Source organism: Polistes canadensis, unplaced genomic scaffold (assembly GCF_001313835.1).
Source record: "Polistes canadensis isolate GaletaPanama2010 unplaced genomic scaffold, ASM131383v1 scaffold_293, whole genome shotgun sequence".
NCBI classification, from domain to species: Eukaryota; Metazoa; Arthropoda; class Insecta; order Hymenoptera; family Vespidae; genus Polistes; species Polistes canadensis.
The window spans coordinates 46189-67382 of record NW_014569840.1 but is presented as its reverse complement, the minus strand read 5'-3'; the positions used below and the strand labels follow the sequence as shown (position 1 = coordinate 67382).

The 21194-nt window shown below is 36.5% G+C and overlaps 4 protein-coding genes across 6 annotated transcripts; 2 read left to right on the top strand and 2 right to left on the bottom strand.

Moving 5' to 3' along the window:
• Window positions 1-2644: 2644 nt before the first annotated feature.
• LOC106791233 (sodium channel protein Nach-like) lies at window positions 2645-5722 on the top strand. Its single transcript, XM_014756733.1, has 10 exons — window positions 2645-3375; window positions 3450-3656; window positions 3720-3885; window positions 3961-4112; window positions 4197-4308; window positions 4400-4709; window positions 4789-4843; window positions 4917-5024; window positions 5117-5298; window positions 5382-5722. The coding sequence occupies exons 1-10, from the start codon at window positions 3218-3220 to the stop codon at window positions 5549-5551; spliced, it is 1620 nt and encodes a 539-aa protein (XP_014612219.1). The 5' UTR covers window positions 2645-3217; the 3' UTR covers window positions 5552-5722.
• A 30-nt stretch (window positions 5723-5752) lies between these two features.
• Window positions 5753-8144, bottom strand: LOC106791240 (caspase-8-like). The gene is made up of 6 exons (XM_014756743.1): window positions 7444-8144; window positions 7089-7345; window positions 6658-6850; window positions 6433-6558; window positions 6215-6358; window positions 5753-6117 (listed from the first exon to the last, which is right to left on the bottom strand). Exons 1-6 carry the CDS (start codon window positions 7997-7999, stop codon window positions 5915-5917), a joined length of 1479 nt encoding a protein of 492 aa, XP_014612229.1. The 5' UTR covers window positions 8000-8144; the 3' UTR covers window positions 5753-5914.
• A 139-nt stretch (window positions 8145-8283) lies between these two features.
• On the top strand, window positions 8284-11539 carry LOC106791238 (digestive cysteine proteinase 1). 2 transcript variants are annotated; one of them, XM_014756739.1, is made up of 13 exons: window positions 8284-8350; window positions 8447-8576; window positions 8668-8749; window positions 8834-8986; window positions 9167-9339; window positions 9425-9529; window positions 9602-9761; window positions 9858-10050; window positions 10138-10355; window positions 10414-10514; window positions 10583-10714; window positions 10793-10982; window positions 11096-11539. In XM_014756739.1, exons 3-13 carry the CDS (start codon window positions 8710-8712, stop codon window positions 11278-11280), a joined length of 1650 nt encoding a protein of 549 aa, XP_014612225.1. In that variant the 5' UTR covers window positions 8284-8350; window positions 8447-8576; window positions 8668-8709; the 3' UTR covers window positions 11281-11539. The 2 variants fall into 2 exon arrangements, with proteins under 2 accessions (XP_014612225.1, XP_014612224.1); XM_014756738.1 differs by having other exon boundaries at window positions 8348-8576.
• A 1144-nt stretch (window positions 11540-12683) lies between these two features.
• On the bottom strand, window positions 12684-19693 carry LOC106791239 (eyes absent homolog 4). 2 transcript variants are annotated; one of them, XM_014756742.1, is made up of 9 exons: window positions 18894-19693; window positions 16140-16261; window positions 15738-15903; window positions 15289-15472; window positions 15063-15198; window positions 14880-14966; window positions 14407-14672; window positions 13825-14281; window positions 12684-13728 (listed from the first exon to the last, which is right to left on the bottom strand). In XM_014756742.1, the coding sequence occupies exons 2-9, from the start codon at window positions 16249-16251 to the stop codon at window positions 13547-13549; spliced, it is 1590 nt and encodes a 529-aa protein (XP_014612228.1). In that variant the 5' UTR covers window positions 16252-16261; window positions 18894-19693; the 3' UTR covers window positions 12684-13546. The 2 variants fall into 2 exon arrangements, with proteins under 2 accessions (XP_014612228.1, XP_014612227.1); XM_014756741.1 differs by having other exon boundaries at window positions 18917-19693.
• Window positions 19694-21194: the final 1501 nt, after the last annotated feature.

Genomic DNA, 21194 nt, shown 5'->3' with positions numbered 1-21194 from the left:
CGTTTGCCCTAACTACTTTCTCTTCTTTTTAACATACCTCCGAAACAAGCAAGCAAGCAAGCAAGCAAGCAGACACAAATTTTGTAAAGAAAGTCAAAAGGGATAGATCGAAATGCGCGTTCATTCTTTTTCGCAACCCTCTCTCGAGTTCTCCTTCTTCTTCTTCTTTTACCCCAATCACTATAAATACAAGCGTATCAGAATAGCGAAAAACTATCTTAGGGACGATAAAACCGTGGAAACCTTTCTCCGTAGGAGTAAACTTTCGATTCGGTTCGCGTCACTGGGCCAGCTTGAAAGTTACGATTAAAAGCATCGGAGGACCGCCCAGACCGTGTTTCGAATTCAAGGTTGCGCGAATTGCGAAGGAAAGGAAAGGAAAGAAGAAAGAACGTTTCTTTAGTTTTTCTTTTGATTGTCGTTGGAATCGAAGAAAAATCTAGAGGATACCCAATCCAGGAGGGGGATAAGTTATCGTAAATACTCGCGAACGAGTTTTAGACAAACTTCCGTTGGAGGAAAAACTCGTAGAAATACGCGATACGTTCTCGTAAATATCATCCTAACGAGGGATTCGAAAGCGGAGCTAGACCGAGTCCTATTTTCTTTCTTTCTTTCTTTCTCTTTTAGTCATCGGTAATATTTAGTCATTTATTGGAAAATATCGGTACCGATCGAAGATACCGAAAGAAACAGGACACGAGAACGATCGCTCGGAGCCCCTTCGATTAGGTATACCTCAACGATAAAACCTCCTTTGCGTGGATTAGTTCGCTCAATCAGGAAATATACTCGGAGCCCCCATAAAATCTCTCCCCGCGTGCAAACCCCTATATGCTCCGTATGTACTTCCCTTCTACTATGTGCTTCCCTTATTTTACGAATCGAATCTAACGGCGACGTGCACATGCCAAAGGATAAGACGAACCTTCTGAAAAGGAAAAACCTTTCTCGAGAGGAAAACTAAATAAAATAAGAACGATGGGGTATTATACGAAATATATTTATATGTTTTTTGCGCAACCCACATAACATATCGATAATTGAATAATTATCGAGCGTTTATAAGAAATATTATTATAGAAAACTAAGATGTAAGCATGTATAAATAAAAGGCCCGGAGCCGATGGGCTGAGAGTTAAAGATAGATCTAAACGTTTTTTCTTGAGAACGAAAAGAACGGCGGGTGTATTTTAAAGTCCGTCGACTCAATGTGCCGCGAAATACGTCGTCCCCATAATGCAATCCCCGTCATGCAATCCCCATCGCCCTCGTAATACAGATGCTATATAGATGGATACAAATCCCCGGGAAACTCTTCATATAGGTATACTATCTATAAGCTCCTCTTTCTTTCTTTTTTTTTGTTTGGCCCATCTTCTTCTTGAAAACCCGTGAAACTCTTCCTACGGGGTAGCTTTAAACAATTCCATCGAGCCCTCGCGGCTCAATTTTTTCCCAAACTTTGACAAATTGGCAGCCGCGCGTCGTTGTCCTAGTTCCGACGATAAGAACTTTTCGCCTTTTTCGATCCTGACTAAAGAAAAATAAAACAATAGAAGACGAGAACCTAGTCGAATGAACCTAGTCGAATAAACCTAGTCGAATGCTTGAAACATGGAAACGGAGAAAGTTTAACGAGCGTAAGCTCTAAACCAACCGTGCCGTAGAAGTCAATTCGATAGCAGTTAACGAATTGTTGGGGATGAATAGAAGGGGTTTGCGGTTAGCACGAGGGGCTGACAGGGTGAACGCATAATACATTGTTACCCCATCCACCGGCCTCGGTACGACCCAGCGATCAGTAATTTTCCCTATACGAGAAGGCTGGATGAACTATCTCATAATTAAAATGACCCCACTATACTCGCGTTTAAAGACTGAACTGCGAGAGGTTTCTAAAGCAACTTTTACACGAGTTTAAACTATTTTCTTAGAAATAAACGAAGCCCTCTATTTCTCTAGGATACTTAAATAATACAAGAGATACTATTTTTTAGTTAATCCTCTTATTAACTAAACACATTTAGCAATGATTTACAGTCGATTCGAATTTGTCTCCATTAACTTCTCTTCTTCTTCTTCTTCTTTTTCATCTTTTTCTTCCCCCGCGTCGCGTGCTTCCTTTAAGTGTCTCTGAGAATCGTTAGGGTGGCTGATATCAAATACCAGTCTCGCCAGTTTTTCGCCCCTTTCCAGTATTACAACCCCGGTGCGCCGATTTAAAAGCTCGTCGCCTAACGAAAGTTCCTCGGCTCGTTGAATTCGTGCCGCACCGATATCGCCCTAATATTCGATTATATAGATATGCTTTACGCACTCAGGCAAAAATAAATAAAAAAGAAAAACAAGACAAATATATACTGTATTACCCATTAAAAGTTTGTCTCGACATCGGTATACCCTAGGTCGCGCGTCTATTATAGAAGCCAATTCGCGAGGTACATTAGCATCGGGGCCCTTTAGTAAGTAGTCAGGGTAATGACGTGTGCTCGAGCACACGGTTCACGGTGTTTAACACTTTATCTATCTCCTCCAAGTTATTAATGACACTCGCTGAGTCAGACACGCCAGAACGGTGAGAAGCGGCATCTTCAAAGTTTAATATCCGAACAACCGAGTCACTCGGCCGACAGTCCTCGAGTCAACGAGAGACCCTAAGGGAAAGGGAATCTACGAAACTGAAGATGGGATACATTTCGACTTTCAATATTGGTTGCCTTCCTTGCGAGAACATTCTCATTTTGAACGAACTACCACTACTCCTCGAAAAATCGCTTAGTCCGATGGCAAACGCGTATCAAGGAGATCGTACCTATTCTTGTTCTTGCATTTGGTATTCTCATGCACGCGTTAATTGCAATAAACACGAGAGAAAAAAAGTATTATCTAATGCCAAGGTCGGCAAAAGGAAGGAAAGAAGGCGACGACGCGCTCTAGGACACGCGCGTGTTTTTCTTCCGATCGATGCCACCCTTACTTACCATTTGCATATCGAATATAATCGGTTAGGTTAAATTTATCGCGTCGACGAGGAGAATCGATGAAAAACATCGAATGAATATTTAATATCGTACGACGAGCTGGCTGACTGTCGTACGCACGACATTCTCCTTTAAATACCGTTCCGTTTACATCGACTTTTCGTTTAACGGAAGAAAACCAAATAATAACTTTTAACAACGAATAATTATTATTCGATTCGCGGACTAAAAACATGAAAAGGTTACGAAAGAAGAACGAGAAAAGAGATTCATCCGAATCGAAGAAAATATTCTGGATCGTTTTGAGGAATCAGGCACGAGAATTTTGTCTCGCGACAGGGCTTCACGGATACAAGTATGTCGCACAATCGCAGCGTTCCAAAATCGAACGGTAGGTAGTGTTTTGTTTTTCAAGACAATGCAACGATTACATTCGTATTCATAAATATAGATATTTTTGTTTAGAATTATTTGGGCCATCGTTTTGTTCGCCTCATTCTGTTGTGCAATTGTCCTGATGAAAATCGCTTGGGATTATTATGCATCTCACCCAACGCTCACGGTGATAGAAACTACTCATCGAGGTATATGGAATTATCCGTTTCCTGCTGTAACGATTTGCAATATCAATCGAATATCGTTGAATTTGACGAGAAGCTTGGTCGATATGTTGTGAGTATCCGCTACTTAGGACATACCTATGTGTTAATTCTTCCAACTTGCATTTACTCGTAGGAATCATCCGTCCAATATATCCAAGGAGTTTTTGGTTCAGGAATTCCGACTACTCTTAGAATTACTCGATCCTGGTGTGTTCGAGCAGGATGTCGCGGAAAATCTTACTCGTTTACAAAACATCCTTGATGATAATCGATTAACGATACCGGAAGTAATGGAAAAGGTTATTCGAATATTCGATGACTCTAAAGATTGTTTTGACAAAAATTAATATCCGACGAAAAAATCAAATTTCCAGGTTACGAGGAACTGTAGCGATCTATTAAAATTGTGCAAGTGGAACGACGACTCGTTCGATTGCAACAAATTCTTTATTAGGAGCTTAACCAGAGACGGTCTCTGCTGCAGCTTCAATTATGTATCTTCCTACCATACGAAAAATTCTATCGAGTATGAAAATATCTACAGACATTTTTTTTCGATCCCTTTTTTTTATTGTTGTTTTATTTAATCATAATTATTCTCTTATCGAAGTCTTCAACCGAGAAGAATACCAGCTTGCGGTTATCAAACTGGTCTCGCCGTATCGGTGAATCCTGATCCGAATGATTATTTGGCTACCTTTCTTGGATCTTTCGGTGTAAAGGTAAATGAAAATAAATCAGCTAAAGGCTTTTCGATTAAATTAATCATTATTTAATGAAACATTTGAATTCACCGATAAAACTTGTCAAAAGGTTTTAGTTCATTATCCATACGATTATCCGGACCACAATGCTAACGATAAATTGATCGATTTGAATAAACAAGCTTTCCTCAGTATTGCACCCGAAGAAACTTACGCAACGTTGGACGTTAAAGATCTCGCTATTTCCACGCGAAATTGCGTTTTCAGCGATGAAGGGGATAGGATACTTAATAATAAAAACATCGAGTACAGAAGATTAACGTCAGAAAAATATTCTTATGTAAACTGTATGGCGGAATGTCGTGCCAATACCATCAAGAAAAAGTGCGATTGCATTCCTTATTATTTTCCACCGAGTGGTAAGTATGCCCTTGCATTTCACAAACTAAATTACAAATTTCTTTGAAACATCCTTATTCTTCTCTTACACTCTTACAGAAGTCAGAGTTTGTAATTTGAAAGACGTCAAATGTTTATCGATACACAGATGTAAGTAATAATTAAAACAAAATTTCTCTCATTTATTTATCGAACAAATAGAATTGGCAAATGGTTCTCTATCGCAGCTTGGTACGATACGTCCTGGCCTGGAAAAAACATCGACGTGGAGCAAGTAAATCTGGAAAAAAACTTAAACGAGATAGACAAGAGACCCTGCGGATGTGTTCCCGATTGTACATTGTTTCGATATCCAATTGACGTTTCCCAAGGGATTCTGGATGATAACATTTCTTTCGATGGATTTCATTTCCTAAAAAAAACCAAGTAACGAACTTTCACCGAGTCGATCAAATCAACGTTTCGTATTATTCTCCCTCCCATCGTGTTATTATATTTTTAGGAAATACAAAGGATTCCAAAATCAAAGTATAATCCATGTATTCTTTAGCGATTTGGTAGCCATTCAGTATCGTCGAAGCGTTCATTATAATTGGCGTAATTTGTTCGGTAAGTCGAAAAATCCATTGCATCGATAAAATTAATAATGAATCGCATTACAATATTACAACAATCTAAATTACTCGTTTCAGCGTCTTTCGGGGGACTCTTGGGTTTGTTCGTTGGATTTAGTCTTATGTCTGGCTTCGAATTAATATATTTCTTTATTATTAGAATAATTACTGATAAATTCGTAAAAGACAATCAGGAGAATCGCGCGAAATCAAGAATCTTTGCTTGCGAAATCCAACAAAGTCACTAGAAATGATCTATATATATATATATATATCTCTCTCTCTGTTTTATGCAAAACCTTTCGCGATACTTTGCTTAATACGAGAAAGAATTTATTTTGTCGCTTACTATTGAAAGAAGCTATTTTGCGCGATAGTATACGCGATACTGTAGTAGATAATTTACGATCACGATTTCATTTTCTTTCAAATAAATATAGTCAATTATATATTTAACTTCATATCTATAATTGTTACATTAAATCTAATATCTCGCCATCTATTGTAATATTACTATATTTAGTAAATTACGCGCTTCTCGTAGATAGGAAAGTGTATCAAAATTTGTGTGTCACATTTAATTATTTATATTAAGTTATATTTTCTCGTATTCAAGGATTATTGTACCGAGGAAATTCGAAATCAGTATTCAAACGAAGCATGCGTAATTCGGGTAACTGAGCAACCAATTCGTTACCCATAATTCCACGCTTATTTTGTACCGCTTGCATAACTTTCGTAACACAATCGAAAAACGTTACTTTCCTTTCTTTTTGTTGGAGTACATCGCATAATTCTTGAATAAACCAGGAACCTAGATTGAAAATCAAAATATAAATGATTAGAAAATGATGAAAGATGTGGGAGTATATAGAGAGATTTCTTGAAAATATTCAATTTTGTACTGATACCTCGTAATTTATCGCGCACAGACACATAGCCTTGCAACGTTGACATAAAAATGCAAAAATTTTTCCGCGCCGTTATATCAGCTGTCACAGGATCATCCTCCAGTCCATCCGTTGTTAACGAATTTCCGTTAACAGGAACTTTTCCTGACACATATTACAAGGAAATACAATGAATTTTGCTTTTTATCAATTATTTTTGAATATATTTACACTCTCACCTGCTATTTTCCCTTGACAAGCTTGAATAATAACTATTTTCATTACTTCAGTAAATTCTGGACAACAAAAAGCATTTTCAATACTTTCAATGGATACTTCTGCCTCGTCGCACGTAATAATATTTCCTTAAATATAAATTTTCTTTAGTTGTATAGATATTTACAAAAGTAAACATGTAAAAACATTGAAATGCAACGTTACTCGACTATAATGACGTTATTTACCTTTGCAGCCATGACTCAATATGCATACAAATATACAGTCATAATCGGAGCCAAATAATTTCGATAGATTTCTGATATTTAAGAGCATGTCGTTTTTCTTCAAATCTTCCAAAATATGAACAGCAAATCCAAATCCTTTGAACGTTTTCGATAATTTATTAGAATCTGCATTTGTTCCATAGCGAGTTTCGTACTAAAGTTCATAACGATATAACACGAATACGATTAATTTTATGACATATTTTAACCACTTGCGGTGCAAAGAAATTCTCGGTTGCGCGTCGTGCCAGAACGTCATTTATCTTTCTGTAACAATCGCCAAACGACGTGCGTAACACGTCGCTGGCGTTCCAGTAACAAAAGCATGTTGACGTGCGTGGCACGTCTTTCCACCGCAAGTGGTTAATACTTGACGAAAAATTGCACATTACCTGCGATCCACGGAAATACATTTGATTTATAATTACGCACAATCCTTTTTTTATTTTACGTATACTTTTTTCATTATTTTCTATTTCCATTACATTGGACTTATTGAAATTTTGTATGGAACAAACATTTTCCGAAGTATCCGCGCTCGATGAATGCAAATGATGTCCGTCATACTTTGCCAAGTCTAGAGTTATTAACTCTACATCGTCAAAGGTCTTCAAATGTTTCAACAAATTTTTCAAATTTCCTTGCTTTTCTGTAGATTCATTACTTAACAATTTTATTTTATAAAATACACCAAATATTTGCGAGTTAAAAAGAAATATGCAAAAGAATATTCTGAAGAAAATTTACCTGATGAAATACAGATATATTCGATACTCATCCAATATAATAGATGTAATTCTAATTGATCCGTATCCTCCAATGTTGGTTCATACTTGACTTTATCCTCTTTAACTAGACGCAATAACATTTTTGTGTCTTCCATAGTTAAAGATTCACATAATAAGTATAAACATTTTGCAATAGGATTTAATGTTTTCGCAAATAATCTATTTTTCGGTAAGTACCTTATTTCCAAGTCTTCGAACCGTAAACCTAATTTTTTGGTAACTTCCCGATTGTTACAAATACAAATAGATTCTAACAATTTGTCCTCCCAATTTTTTTGATTGTCTTTGACAATTTCTGCGATCACAGATGTTTCGTTATTCTTAGCTTTACAATAAAGTTTATGTATTTTGGAAAATGCATTTTTATAATCGCTAACCATTAAAAATAGAATAGAAACTATATCGTCTATGTCCAAATCATTTTCTATCTTTTCTAAGATATTTAAGTTTATACTTTCTTTTGCAATATTTGCTGGTACATCTATACCAGGATTTGCATCGAATACCAATGACATAATTGATATTAATTTCCATGAATAATAAGAACAAGTAATTGTAAATAGAAAATCAAATAATGTTGACGTTACACTTTAATAATGCGTACTAAATGTCGTGTCTATGAATTAAGCGAACATCCGCTGCCTGCATAGATAGTGCAACTGCAGCTTCTACCGAAAATTCGGTCAACAGAAGGGGGCGCAACACAGCAAGATCTGGTTCTATCTATGCCACGAGCCTAAAGTCCCTATTACATATAGAACTGAAGAAGAATTTCATTTTCATTTGGGGATTTTTGATATTCGATGTGTTCGTAATATGCAAACTGATCTTTGATACTAGATATGTAATACATCTTATCAGGCAGGGTATATCAAATACATTCAATTATGAGAAATATAACAGAGGGCATTTTGCCATTGTTTTGTTTTCCTTTTCTTTTATTTTACTTTGTTTCCTTTTAGATAAGATAGTGTAAGAAAGAGACGCAGCGATTAAAGCGATTTCGTTAGCGTCACAAAGAGAAATTTCAGAGAAGCAGAAGAATAGTAACAAGTTGGAAGGAAATAAACTACGCATCTAGAAAATACATAGGTACCCTTCTTATTAATTCTTATTAAATATATAGTTATTGTGTTATATATATATATATATATATATAAAAATGTGTGTTTTTCTTTTTTAGGAATACCCCTTTGGAGAAGTATCTCTATTCTAAGCAAATACGATGATTCGAATCAAATGTGCTTTGGTCCTACTGCTTTGCAGTAAGTTTATTAGCTTCATTGTTTTATTTCTAATAGATTATGGAACTTCTTAGAGATTCTTCGAACGAATTTATGTTATTTCAGGTTTCGCTTATGCCACAAATCTCAAATCACCAACATTTAGTAATGCTTATACTGTGAAAGGTACATTGTATATTCCATATGCCGAAATACGTGAACCTTTCTATGCATGGTACGATGGAAAAAGTGGATCTAGTCGAATAGATTATTATGGAGGTAATTACTTTTGTTATATTATTCATTCGGATATAATTAATTTACGACCAATTGCGAGATTCGTCGTGCACTTGTTCTTGTCTAAATGGAGTCTAACTCGTCATTCAAAGTTCGCCATTTTTGTCCATTTTACAGCTGTTTTTACTCTCGTATGTCACATTTCCTTTTTTTGTTTTTTAGGAATAGTTAAAACTTTCCAACTTAGCGGTGAAGGATCATACGGTGCTAGTATCAAAATTGCACCTGTTACTACAGAATCTGTCATGAACGAAGAGACGTGTCTACAAGTAAATGGATCGAGTAATTTTAAAATTCATCCACAGAGTATAATTCCAGATACAACTGGAATGGAGGTAACTAATATTTCTTTCCCCTATTCTCTATTTGGCACGCGTGCAACTTATATTACTTTATTAAAAATTAATATATATCATTTAGTGTATCGGAGAGGAAGTTATAAACGGTTTGCCTTGCGAAAAATGGAGGCTCGTTGAAAACGTTGGAGATAAAAAAAATAAATATACACTATGGATACGTTATAAGGTATCAATTTATGATTCGTATCAAAAATTAGGCTATTAATATTTTCCATTATACTAATATACTATTCCACAGAAATCTCCACATCTGCCACAGAAGAAAGAACCCATACCAGTGAAATATGAAATGATTGGTTTTAACAGTTTACTTGGTTCCCATTACGATCATTACTATTTGGATTATGATTGGTACTCTTTCGATGCTCCCAGTCCGGATGTGTTCAAAGTTGCAGAAAGTATTAGTCACATTTTTCATATTTATTCGAATATTTGTTCGTCCAGAAAGAAACTAAGTTTTAATGGATTACTATAAAAATATCATATCATTTTAGATTCTACGTGCGTTAGTTTCCCTGGACCTGGAGATAATCATATATATACTTTCAATCCTATGAAAGAATTTATTCATAATTATGATGAACATGTGAATGTAGCATTTAAAAAGTTTAAGAAAACCCATCAAAAATATTACAAGAACGAAACCGAACATACTGGACGGAAGGAATTATTTCGACAGAATATGAGGTTTATATAATTTTCATTGTTGTGTTGTTTTTTTTCTTTTCGAATGAAATTCTTCTACAGTCAAATAATCTATGGGATATTTTGCAGATTCATTCATTCGATCAATCGCGCCAATTTAGGGTATCAATTGGACGTGAATCATCTGGCCGATCTGTCTGATTTGGAAATGTATGCTTTGCGTGGAAAACAATATACAAAAGGTTACAACGGCGGTGAACCATTTCCTCATGATATTGAAAAAGAAATAACCAGAGTTCCTGACAATTTAGATTGGAGATTGTATGGTGCTGTGACGCCCGTTAAAGGTAATATTATTATGAAATTGAATAGATTTAGATAATAATGCAATCGCATATATCACAGATCAATCTGTTTGCGGATCCTGTTGGAGTTTTGGTACGACCGGTGCAGTGGAAGGAGCGTATTATATGAGATATGGAAAATTAGTGCGCTTATCTCAACAGGTAAAACAATTTAGATCAAAATAGAACGTTCCTCTTTCAATCTTACAATTATTATTTTTTTTGACAAGGCGTTAATCGACTGTTCATGGGGCTTTGGTAATAACGGATGCGACGGTGGCGAAGATTTCCGATCTTATCAGTGGATAATGAAACATGGCGGAATACCTTCTGAAGATGAATATGGTGGTTATATGGGTCAGGTAAGAGTACTTTGAATAATGCGCGCGCGGAAAACACTTTAGAAATGTTTTATAAAACATTTTGCGCTATCATTTTAGGATGGATTTTGTCATATTAACAATGTTACTATGGCGGCTAAGATTTCGGGATACGTTAATGTTACATCAGGAAACGCGGATGCTTTAAAGGTAGCTCTGGCCAATCATGGTCCTATTTCTGTAGCTATCGACGCATCTCACAAGACATTTTCCTTTTATTCGCATGGTGTCTATTACGAGCCCGCTTGCGGTAAATATTCCTAATATTATTTCAATTACAATTAATTATTAGTAAAACAGTAGAATATGCAGTAGTAAATGCAATAGCATATGTCAAAATGAAATTCGCAACTCGTTATTTAGGCAATACGGAGGACAAGTTAGATCACGCTGTCTTGGCTGTTGGCTATGGTACGTTGAAAGGAAAGGCTTATTGGTTAATCAAGAATTCATGGTCTAATTACTGGGGTAACGATGGTTACATACTTATGGCGCAGCAGGATAATAATTGTGGCGTTTTAACTACCCCAACATATGTTAAAATATAACAAGGATATGTGTCTTTTATTTTCTTTTTTTTTTCCATCTTTTATAATGTGGAAAACAAATGTATCTAATGTAAATGAATAATCTTAGCTCTCTCTCTTTATGCAGTTAGTTAACTATGTATCTTAAAGGTTTATCATGATGTACAAACTTGTTTTTACATCTATTATTACAAGAATGATTTTTCGAAAGAGAAAAAATAAAAACAAAAAGAAAAAGGTTAAAAATAATAAAGTGATATTTTAAATAGAAAAATTATTTGAAAAGTAGTATCTCTATTTGTTTCTTCTCCTGTAATTTTGAAAACAAAAATAAGCACTTTATATTTGAACAAAGAAGCAATATCTAATTCATCTTTATCGGGATATATATTAGCACAAATAAATCCAAATAATCTAACATAGATTATGATATGGTAAGTGTATTAGAAGAATGACGTAAGTACAGGTAAATTAATCTGTAGCATATCTCTTTTGCTTAAGTTGCGAATGGTGATATGCGGTCATACAATAAGAAAAATGGACATATCGGAGGACTTCGATGGAAGCGTTTTAGAAAAATACGCTATAGCTATAAAAATCTTCTAACGATAATAATCTATTATTAAAACATAATTATCTTTGATTTTATAAATATTCTTATATAGACGATTCGGAGCCGATAATGATGGCTTACATCACACAACCAGCGACAAAAAAAAAAGGTAACGTGCATTAAATAACATTTTGGAACGTTGATATAATTTAGTTGTTTTTTTTTCAATTTGGTCGAGTTACTAAAACCTTTCGTTAAATTCTATTAATGAGAGAAACGTATGCGTAATTTGTTTGTGCATTGTATGTAAGAGTTAAAAGTATTCTAAAAGAAAAGTAATTATTTCAGTGTCTACGTATAACATGCGTTTATGCAATCGTAGAACTTGCAACGATACATTTGTGTTTGTTTCCTTAGATAGCGTTAAAAAAAGGAATTGCTCGTATACGTTGCATGTGTACTACGCATACGAAAGAAATGTCTATTTCGTTATTTTGCTTTCGTTTCGTCTGCCCTTTTTCATTTTGCTTTTTTACCCTCCTTCGTAAACTCTCCCGGTGATCGATAAAATGTAAAATACCGCTGTACAATGTAACTTGATTATATTTCGAATTACACTCACCCCCATCTAACGAGCTTATATTTCATGAAACTTACATTAAATTACTTTCACAGTCGTTCAATGTTTTTAACTTTGGCTAGCATTTACGCTAATCGTGTCCCAACTCTTATACTTTACTAGAATTATCTAATTAATTGTGATCACACTTGCACTTGTTTCTCGCTCGCTCGCTCTCTCTCTCTCTTTCTCTCTCTCTCTCTTCCTTTCTCTCTTCACTATAGTGTACATATATATATATATATATATTCATTAATTTGTTGTTTTTTTTTTTTTTAATAATTATTCATCTTCAATCATTTTCTAATTTCTTGCTTTTTCACGTCGATCACATTGTCAAAAACTATTTTCTATACAAAAAATAAAATTCACGTATTTATTACTTCGTTGCAACGCACGTCGGTTATCAAGCTAGTATAATATATGTATAATATAGGAAAATGATATATTCTTTTAATACTATAATGTAAATTCGAGAGATCATTAACTCGTTATTAGCGATTGTAAATGAAAAAATAAAGAAGAAACAAATAAGCTGATAGATTTGTTTAGTGTCGACAAATTAGGTAGCAAGACGAAAGAAAATAAAGGAAAATAGAAGAGGAAAGAAAGAAACTGATATACTATATACGTATATCGTACGTTTTTAAGTACACAGAAAAGATAATTGCTTATCGCTTAATTAATTAATAGGGAAGAAAAAAACAAAACGTTCAAAGATCTTGATCGATCGACTATCTGTTTTACAGGATGTTAATCATCGTACGTATACATTTTTCCATCGTATCTCGTAAATAAAACATAAGAATTATTTCATTTAAATTCCATTGAATATGACACATATGTTTATGATGATGAAATAATTGATAATTTAAAATGGAAATGTATCACGGATACTTAAAAAATACTCCCTGCCTATGTATGTAGCGTGTTACCTTTTCAATTATCTCTGCTCGTTATACTTTCACTTGTTTATTATATCACTTTTGGACCATGGACCCATTTGTTCGTTTCGTCCTTATCGTTAATTTCGTAAAGACTCGTCTTCGAAGGAAGTTCCCCTCTCGTTTTGTCTTCTATCTAATTTGCCATTGCTCATAGATCAGGGAAACACGTTAAAGGAATCCCATTTCCAAAGCATTGTAAAGTGCCTGAGTGTCCGAATGACTGTTTATTCGCCAAAAAGGAAAATTGTGCGCTCTCGCTGCCGTCTCCTCGTCGGAATCATCCCCTATGACGACGTAGGTGCATCTGCGACCGAAACGAGCCACCACTCTTCCGAAACAACTCTCTTTCCCTGAAAGAGTGATAGAGAGAAAAACAGAGAGAGAGAGAGAGAGAGAGAATGAGAGAGTTAATGAAAGGAGTGACAATGAAATATTCGCGTACCAACCTATTTTAGATGCGGAATAAATATTCTCGATAGGAAATATTCCTCCGATACCGAATAGGAGGACCTTAGAGAGGGCGGGAACGAGTTGGGTGGTGGTTACGAGAATGTTGATGCAATGGCTTCTCTTGTTGATCAAACTAAGACACTTGACGGCCGACGTGAGCCAATTATCGGTGAGAAGTTCGATCTCTGAGCGCAGCTGGACCCATTGTTCGCGTTTCGCCGTTCCGAGAAGGCCGCCAACGTTGTTGCGATAATTACAATAGATCTCCTTTATCTTGCGATAACGGAAGGCGAGCTTTCTCATCCAATCGACTCCCCCGCGTACCCCGGAGGCCAGGCATATGCCGTTGTTCGCTGAAGCACATTGAAAGCCGTCCGTTGCGAAATTATACGAGGATAGGTCTTGTCCGTTGTCGTCGGACGATACGTCGTCTATGTGTACTTGATCGCAATCCTGATAACAATAAATATTGTCAAGCAAGACATACTCTATTCGAGATCAGTAGGGAGAGGGAGAGGGAGAGGGGGAGGGAGAGGGAAAGGGAGGAGAGAACAAAAATCGGAGACCTTTCGACTGACCTCAACGTCGTTGAAGAAAAAGTGCGTGTCGGCCAAATTAAATATCATTTCCTCCATCCTGTAGGCTACCTGGGCTAGCAGGGTAGGATCTTTTCGGTGCTTCGTAGCAAATTGACCAGTGAGAAGCGAATGAAACACGACTATGGTTTCGTCGAGATCCCAAATGAATATACGATCGGGGCCGGCTTCCGTCGTGTCCGCGGAACCGATACTGTTTCCGCTTCCGCTCTGTCGCCTGCCGCGTCTGCAGGGCTTCGCTGTTGTTCCTACGGAAATTAATGAATTTCTCATCACCAACGTTTTTCAACGTTTTCCAAACTTTTTGATAATAACGATTAATACATTCAGAAATATATTTAGGAAGATATTTCTGTTGTAATATATCTAAATTGTTAAGAAAAACTTTGATCGAAAATAGCAAGGATAAAGCAGCGATATACACGACACGATCGATCCGAAATGACTCGTATTACCTTCGACGTTTGTGGTCGGGTCTCGTGCGGTCGGGTCACTCGCATCGTGAGCGCTCGTGTCCAACGCCAGTGCTGTCTTCGTCGAATCTTTTTCGTTTACATTGAAAAAAAAATATAACATTATGAGTAATAAGACGTTGTAAATCTATTGTAAACAAAAATTTACGAACAGAGTCATTTTACCAGCAAAATTAAGATTTCCTATGTTGAAAGACGCATGACTCGTGTGATAACCAGGCATCGAATAATATCCGGAATATTGGAGAGATACCCTGTCGTTTCCGTACAAACTGCTACCATAAGCGGTGTAGTCCAGCTTCTAGGAAGGAAAATATATAAATCCCTTACTTATATGATTAACATGTTATATAATTGAATTCTTTTATTTTCTATCTTGTTATTTTTTCACCTGAGAAGCCGAGGATATATTTTGTCCTACGTTAGGAAACGTCGTGGTGCCGCTATTGTAACCGGCATACGACGAATATTGCGTCATCGTGCTAGGCGTTGTGTAAGAAGTCAGATAAGAGCTTTGCAAGCTCGACGTGTTCTTGGTGGCCGTCGTCGATCCATAAGTAGGCGAATTGTATATGCTAAAAACGAATTTGTAAACGCGAATATAATGATAAGAACAATTCTATTTATTCTGTGTGTTATATATTGATCGAATTATTTTCTACAACCACCGATTAAAGTCAACTTTGACCACGGAATGCAAAACGTATTCTAAACAATGTTCAATTATTAATGTACTGAGAGAAAATTAAGCGGAACCGTGCATATAGTGTGCACAGCGTCCAGGATATAACGTAACTATCTAAAAGCTTACTATTCCATCAACGATAATCAATCGCATACCTGTTATAGTATTGATTTGCGCCATAGAGAGTACCGTAGTCAGCCTTCTCCATGGAATCCGGATATTCCTGCTCCTTTTCCTCGGCATTCTCGTCGATGTATAATTCGCTACCCGGCACGCTTTCGTTCTCTGGACAATCCTGAACTTCGTTTTTAACTTCGGTTTCTGTTCGTACGAACAAAAAACATATAACACACATCGCCAAATCATTTTTCGATTAAATGAAAATTCTTTAGACCATTTCATCCAACAATCAAACCGAGAAACTACTACTACTACCACGTAAACATTGAGTAAAACGAAAAGTAATTGGACAATTCTATATAGATTTATTGATATTTCAAATGTTAGTCTATATTTTTTGTCGAGTTCTACGCCAATGAAAAAGAAATATTGCCCACCATTGTTTGCATTGCGGGGGTGCTGTACCGAGGCCTCTGTCGAGGAAGACACACTGCCAGCATTGTCTAAAACGCCTGCTGGTTTTGTCGGGTCATTGTCTTCGGTTAACATATCACTCTACCTAAAACATCAATTGATTTCAACCATTTCCAAATTCCAAATTCTTTCTAAATACTTAAGTATAATTACGGCAAAGGCAAGAGAAGAAACCCTCTCTCTCCCCCGCCCCTATGAAGCTTGAAAAGCTATGATATATAAACGCAACACCACGAGATCTCTCGCCGGTATTCTCGGTCTCGATTCTCAATTCTACTTCAAGCTTTTTTCATTGAATTAATGAATGAAAAATCTGTGATAAATAAATAAATGACTTCGCGTTAATCTTGAAAAGATATGGCAGCTGGAATTTCAGCCCAATAATTAACTTCCGTACTCTTATTCCGATATTAAATAATAAAATCCAAATTTTTAATCGCATTTATGTTTTTCCTATTGCTATGTAAAATGAAAGATAATACGGTGAGATGAAATTTCATCCAGGATAGCATTAACATGATTTTTTTTCGTATTAAACTTTGAAGGGTTAAACGTGAAACCTGTGAATACAGCTCGTGTACACTTCTCTCTCTCTCTCTCTCTTTCTCTCTCTCTTTCTCTCTCTCTCTATCTATCTATGCCTTTCGATTATATTAGAATAAAAATAGTAATTGTAAATGGTCAAGGTCTTTCTGGACGATCTCTGGATATAGGATATAGGAAAGAGATGTCGAAGTTAGTTGGTACGGAGAACGCGTCATCAAGCCCTGCCAATTGCGTGTCGAATAAGAGGAGGTGGAGTGAAGCATGGATTGGTGGTGGTAGGCGTGCACGAGGAACACCTTTGGAGTCGGCCAATGAAATCTCTTTTCGCATCGTTTTGCATTACGTATTCTTTATGTTGCCAAGTCACACTATCTTTCTCTCTTTTTCTCAGCGTGCTCCGCCCTTGTGCGTGAGTCTACTACCTTCGACCACCTCCTCCGACCACCTCCTCCGACCACCACCCATCGCCAACTCCATCGCTGAAAGAGAGACTCTTGCGTAAGGGGGGTCTCCCTCCTCCTCCTAACTCTATCGAATGCGACCACTTCAGAAATAACGGAATCACATATCTAATCGTCCCTAATATTTCTCTTAGATCTAAAGGGACAAAGGAAAGCAATGTAAAGAAAAGAATAATAGCCGCTGATTCAGCCCAAAAGATTTGCCAGTAAGTTCGCGTTGCAAGTTTTACCAGGAACGATAAGCAAGAGAAACGAGATGAACGGAATTCCGTTTATCTAAACGAATTATCTACCGGTATGTCCACGCTTACATAGGACACAGACTTTACCAGCAAAGTGTCCGTCGTCGTCGGAAAAAGCTGCTTAGTTCGCACATACTACTATTATAATAACTGAAGATACGAACGTGTGTATACACGCGTATAAACATATACCATTCTATAGATACATATTACGTATACTTAACATTATCAAAGTTTTACTTTAATCAAGATACTTATATAATTTAATTTCACGTAGAAAATGATTCTGTATTCGCGCATGTATATTTACGATACGGATCCTTCCTATTTTAAAAAGAAAACTTAAAAATGCGTGCGACGCGACTTGCAGCTTCCTTTTTTCGGTCATGACACGCACACGTTCTCGTTCCTTCTAGTTCATTCTTCGTTTATGCGTTCGAAAGAAGGGAAAAAAGAAAAATAAAGAGAAAGAGAGAGAGAGAAAGAGAAAAAGAGAGAAAGAGAGAGAAAGAAAAATAGAATAGTTGCAGCCGGGCAAGACAAAAGATTCTCGTCCAAAAGGACCTAGGGCTTTGGTACGGGTCCTTTGGCGGACCCCTTACGAGCGTTCAAGGGATAGAGAGAAGAAATTCGAGAGACCAACCGCTTTTAAGATGTTTGCTTTTCGATGGATACGACTCGACGTGCCTACGAATGCATGCGTGCTCCTCGATATTCTCAAAAAACTTTTCTCTTTTTCCTCGATATCATCCTTGTCTTATCTTTTTTCTTTTCTCACGGCTCTATCAAACACAAGACCATAAGAATGTATTTCTTATTTTTAAAATGTAAACATATATACAACTCTGAGAAACCTTGTATTATTGTTTAATGATATTGATAATTACAAAGTCAGTTTCGTTTATTTGAAAAAAAGAAAAAAAAAGAAAAAAAACAGCGTTTCCAAATGATATTCCCCATAAAGAAGGATATAATCGATGAAATACTCTTGAAATGCTCTAAGTTTTCCTTGAAATTTGAATCTAGGATTGGGGGATTATCTTTAGCGCGAAATAACTTTTAGTAAACGCTTGCGTTCTTTGATACTGTGAACGCGTAAGACCAATTAAAATACATTACTGGTAACGAGCCGAATTAGATGCATATGTTACGCATGCTCAATTGATAATGACGGTTTTCAACAGCTGTTAGCTTGTACGCGTTAACATTTATGCATGTTCCGCGTATACCGAATACAAAATAGCAGTGCAATGTGAACAATCGAAATATTGCAATTGGTTATCAAATTAATTTATCGTTCGACTTGTGTGCACGTATCTATAAAGAAATGTTTTTCAAAAAGTTGGCGGGCCACGTGTGGATTTTGACATCGTGAGAAAAGAACAAAGAAAAATTTTCAATATCTTTCTCTTACATTATTAATAATTCATTTTATTTAAAAATTAAAACAAACTAATGAGCAACGTACCTGGCAAAAATTTGATTACGTACTTTCACGATATACCTTCTTCCCCGTTGTTATACGTATGTTTGTTTGTTTGTTTGTTTGTTTCTTCTTTTCTTCCCCCTTTATCGTCTCCTTCGCTCTAATCTTAATCTCTATTTGCTTCGTTTCTCTCTTTATTATCTCACTTTTCTCGCACTTTCCAGATCCATAGTAGCATCTCGCCCACAAAGGACTTACGTCCAGAACGACGAACCAAACACGTTTCTTCGAATAAACTTTCTTGTATTCTTTGTTCTTCTCAGTCTTCGACCGATCAACAAAAATTCAAAGGAAGTATCAATTATTAAAAGAAACGAGCACTTTTCTAATAACAAAAGGAAGGAAGGGGGGGTTGGAGCGGCGGGGGTTCAATCTTTCCACCCTATTTTACGATTCTTTTCTTTTCAAACGAAAAAAACAGATCTGACACACGCGCTATACACCACCAACGTAGCCACTTTCTTTCTTCCCCAACAGTTTATTTTTCTGTCTCTCTCTCTCTTTCTCTATCTCTCTCTCTCTCTCTCTCCCTCTCCCGTTTAATATGATTTTAAAAGGATTTTAACGAATTTTCGAAAGAACGTCGAGCAGAATTCCTGCTAACTTGGCGAACCGTGGAATAATCGAGCAGCTCACTCAGTTTGCCCTTCTTCTTCTTCTTCTTCTTTCGTTGTTCCTGTATTTTGTCTCTTTTGAAAATCTCCTATAGCCTTTTTTCCCTCTGTTTGCGTCCCTCAATGTGCGATACGCCGCAGCCTGGCGTGTTCTGAGCATGCGAAATGTCGCCTGGCCACCCCCGCCCGATGGTCACGTGGTCGTCCGACTCCCTCCATCTCCCTACTACCCCCTCTCCTATTACCCCATCTCTTTCTCATTCGGTTTAGTGAATTTCTCGCTGTTATTCGGTCCTTCGAATGCTACTTTACACGAAATTTCTTCAATATTATTTATAAATATTATTACACTTATATCCGACCTTTACGACTAATAATAATTGTTCAAATGTTGTTTGTGTGAATTTATTCGATTAATCAAACGTGTTTAACGTGTTTCCAATGTCCCTGTACGGATGCTGTGTTTTAACTGAATTACTTAGAGTTTGCATTTTTTGTAAATAAATCTATTTTGTTAATATTCATTCGCGCGTTGTCTTATCTCGCAAATTTTTAATAGAATTCGAATGAACCACAAAAGTAGAAGCGCATCCTCGTTCTTTGGCGAGATTCGATGATTCGTTTGGATCGTCACATTGTCGTGTCTCGTAAAGACAGGTTTTCTCGGGAAGGTAGGGGGAATGGTAGAGGTGTCAGCAGAAGAAAGAGAAGAGAGTATGAAAAGGAGGGAACGGAAGAAGTAATTAAAGGAGACGATCCTGGAACGATCCTGGAACGATCTTGATAACAACAAGACGCCACGTCGCGATTGGTGGAATTTGATGCATTTCGATCATTTCCTTAAGGCAATCCTTTACTTTCTATTTCTCATTTGATCGCGTAATTTTATATATATAATGTACTATTTTTTGATAAAAGACAAAACAGAGAACGAGAACGGTTTCTTGACCTTAAACCGAGAGAGAGAGAGAAGCTCATTAACCGATGAGCGACAACAGGATATGCTAAATATAATGTATGTATATGCGAATCATCTCGCGTAAATTTATTTATTGTCCTACAATTTTCATCTGCATACATTATGCATATGCACATCTGTATCTTCTTAATGTATTTTTAACAAGGAACTCTCCGCGTGTGCGACAATCGGTATTACTTGGGATCTAACGAAAATTAATTGTAAATCATGTAAAGCGCGTATTACAGACGAGCAAAGGATAATCAATGAACTCGGATCTTTGGCGTTGAACACGATAAAAATATTATTTTTTTTCTTCGTCCACACATAGAGACGAGAGGTCAAAGTTCGTAAAAGGACACGTTCCTCTTGATGGGAGGTGGTCCGCCGTCGGTGCGTCATAACGTTCGATTTCTCGGAAGTGCGAGGGAAAAAGAGAAAGAGAAGGCTCTTTTCTTTTTTCTTTTCTTCTTTTCTCTTCTCTTCTCTTCTCTTCTCTTTTATTATCGATCACGGTATACGATAAGCGAGCCTTTGAGTCGAGATACGTTAGCTTCTTTCGTTCAAATAAACTCTCGGGGCTTTCTTTTTCTCTCGCAATGCGATCTGATAATGAAATATCGAGTTATAATAATAATAATTGTTTAGTTATCCCATCGTACCCCTATCTTGTTTTGTACGACGACAATTGAGAAAAAGATAAGGAGAAAT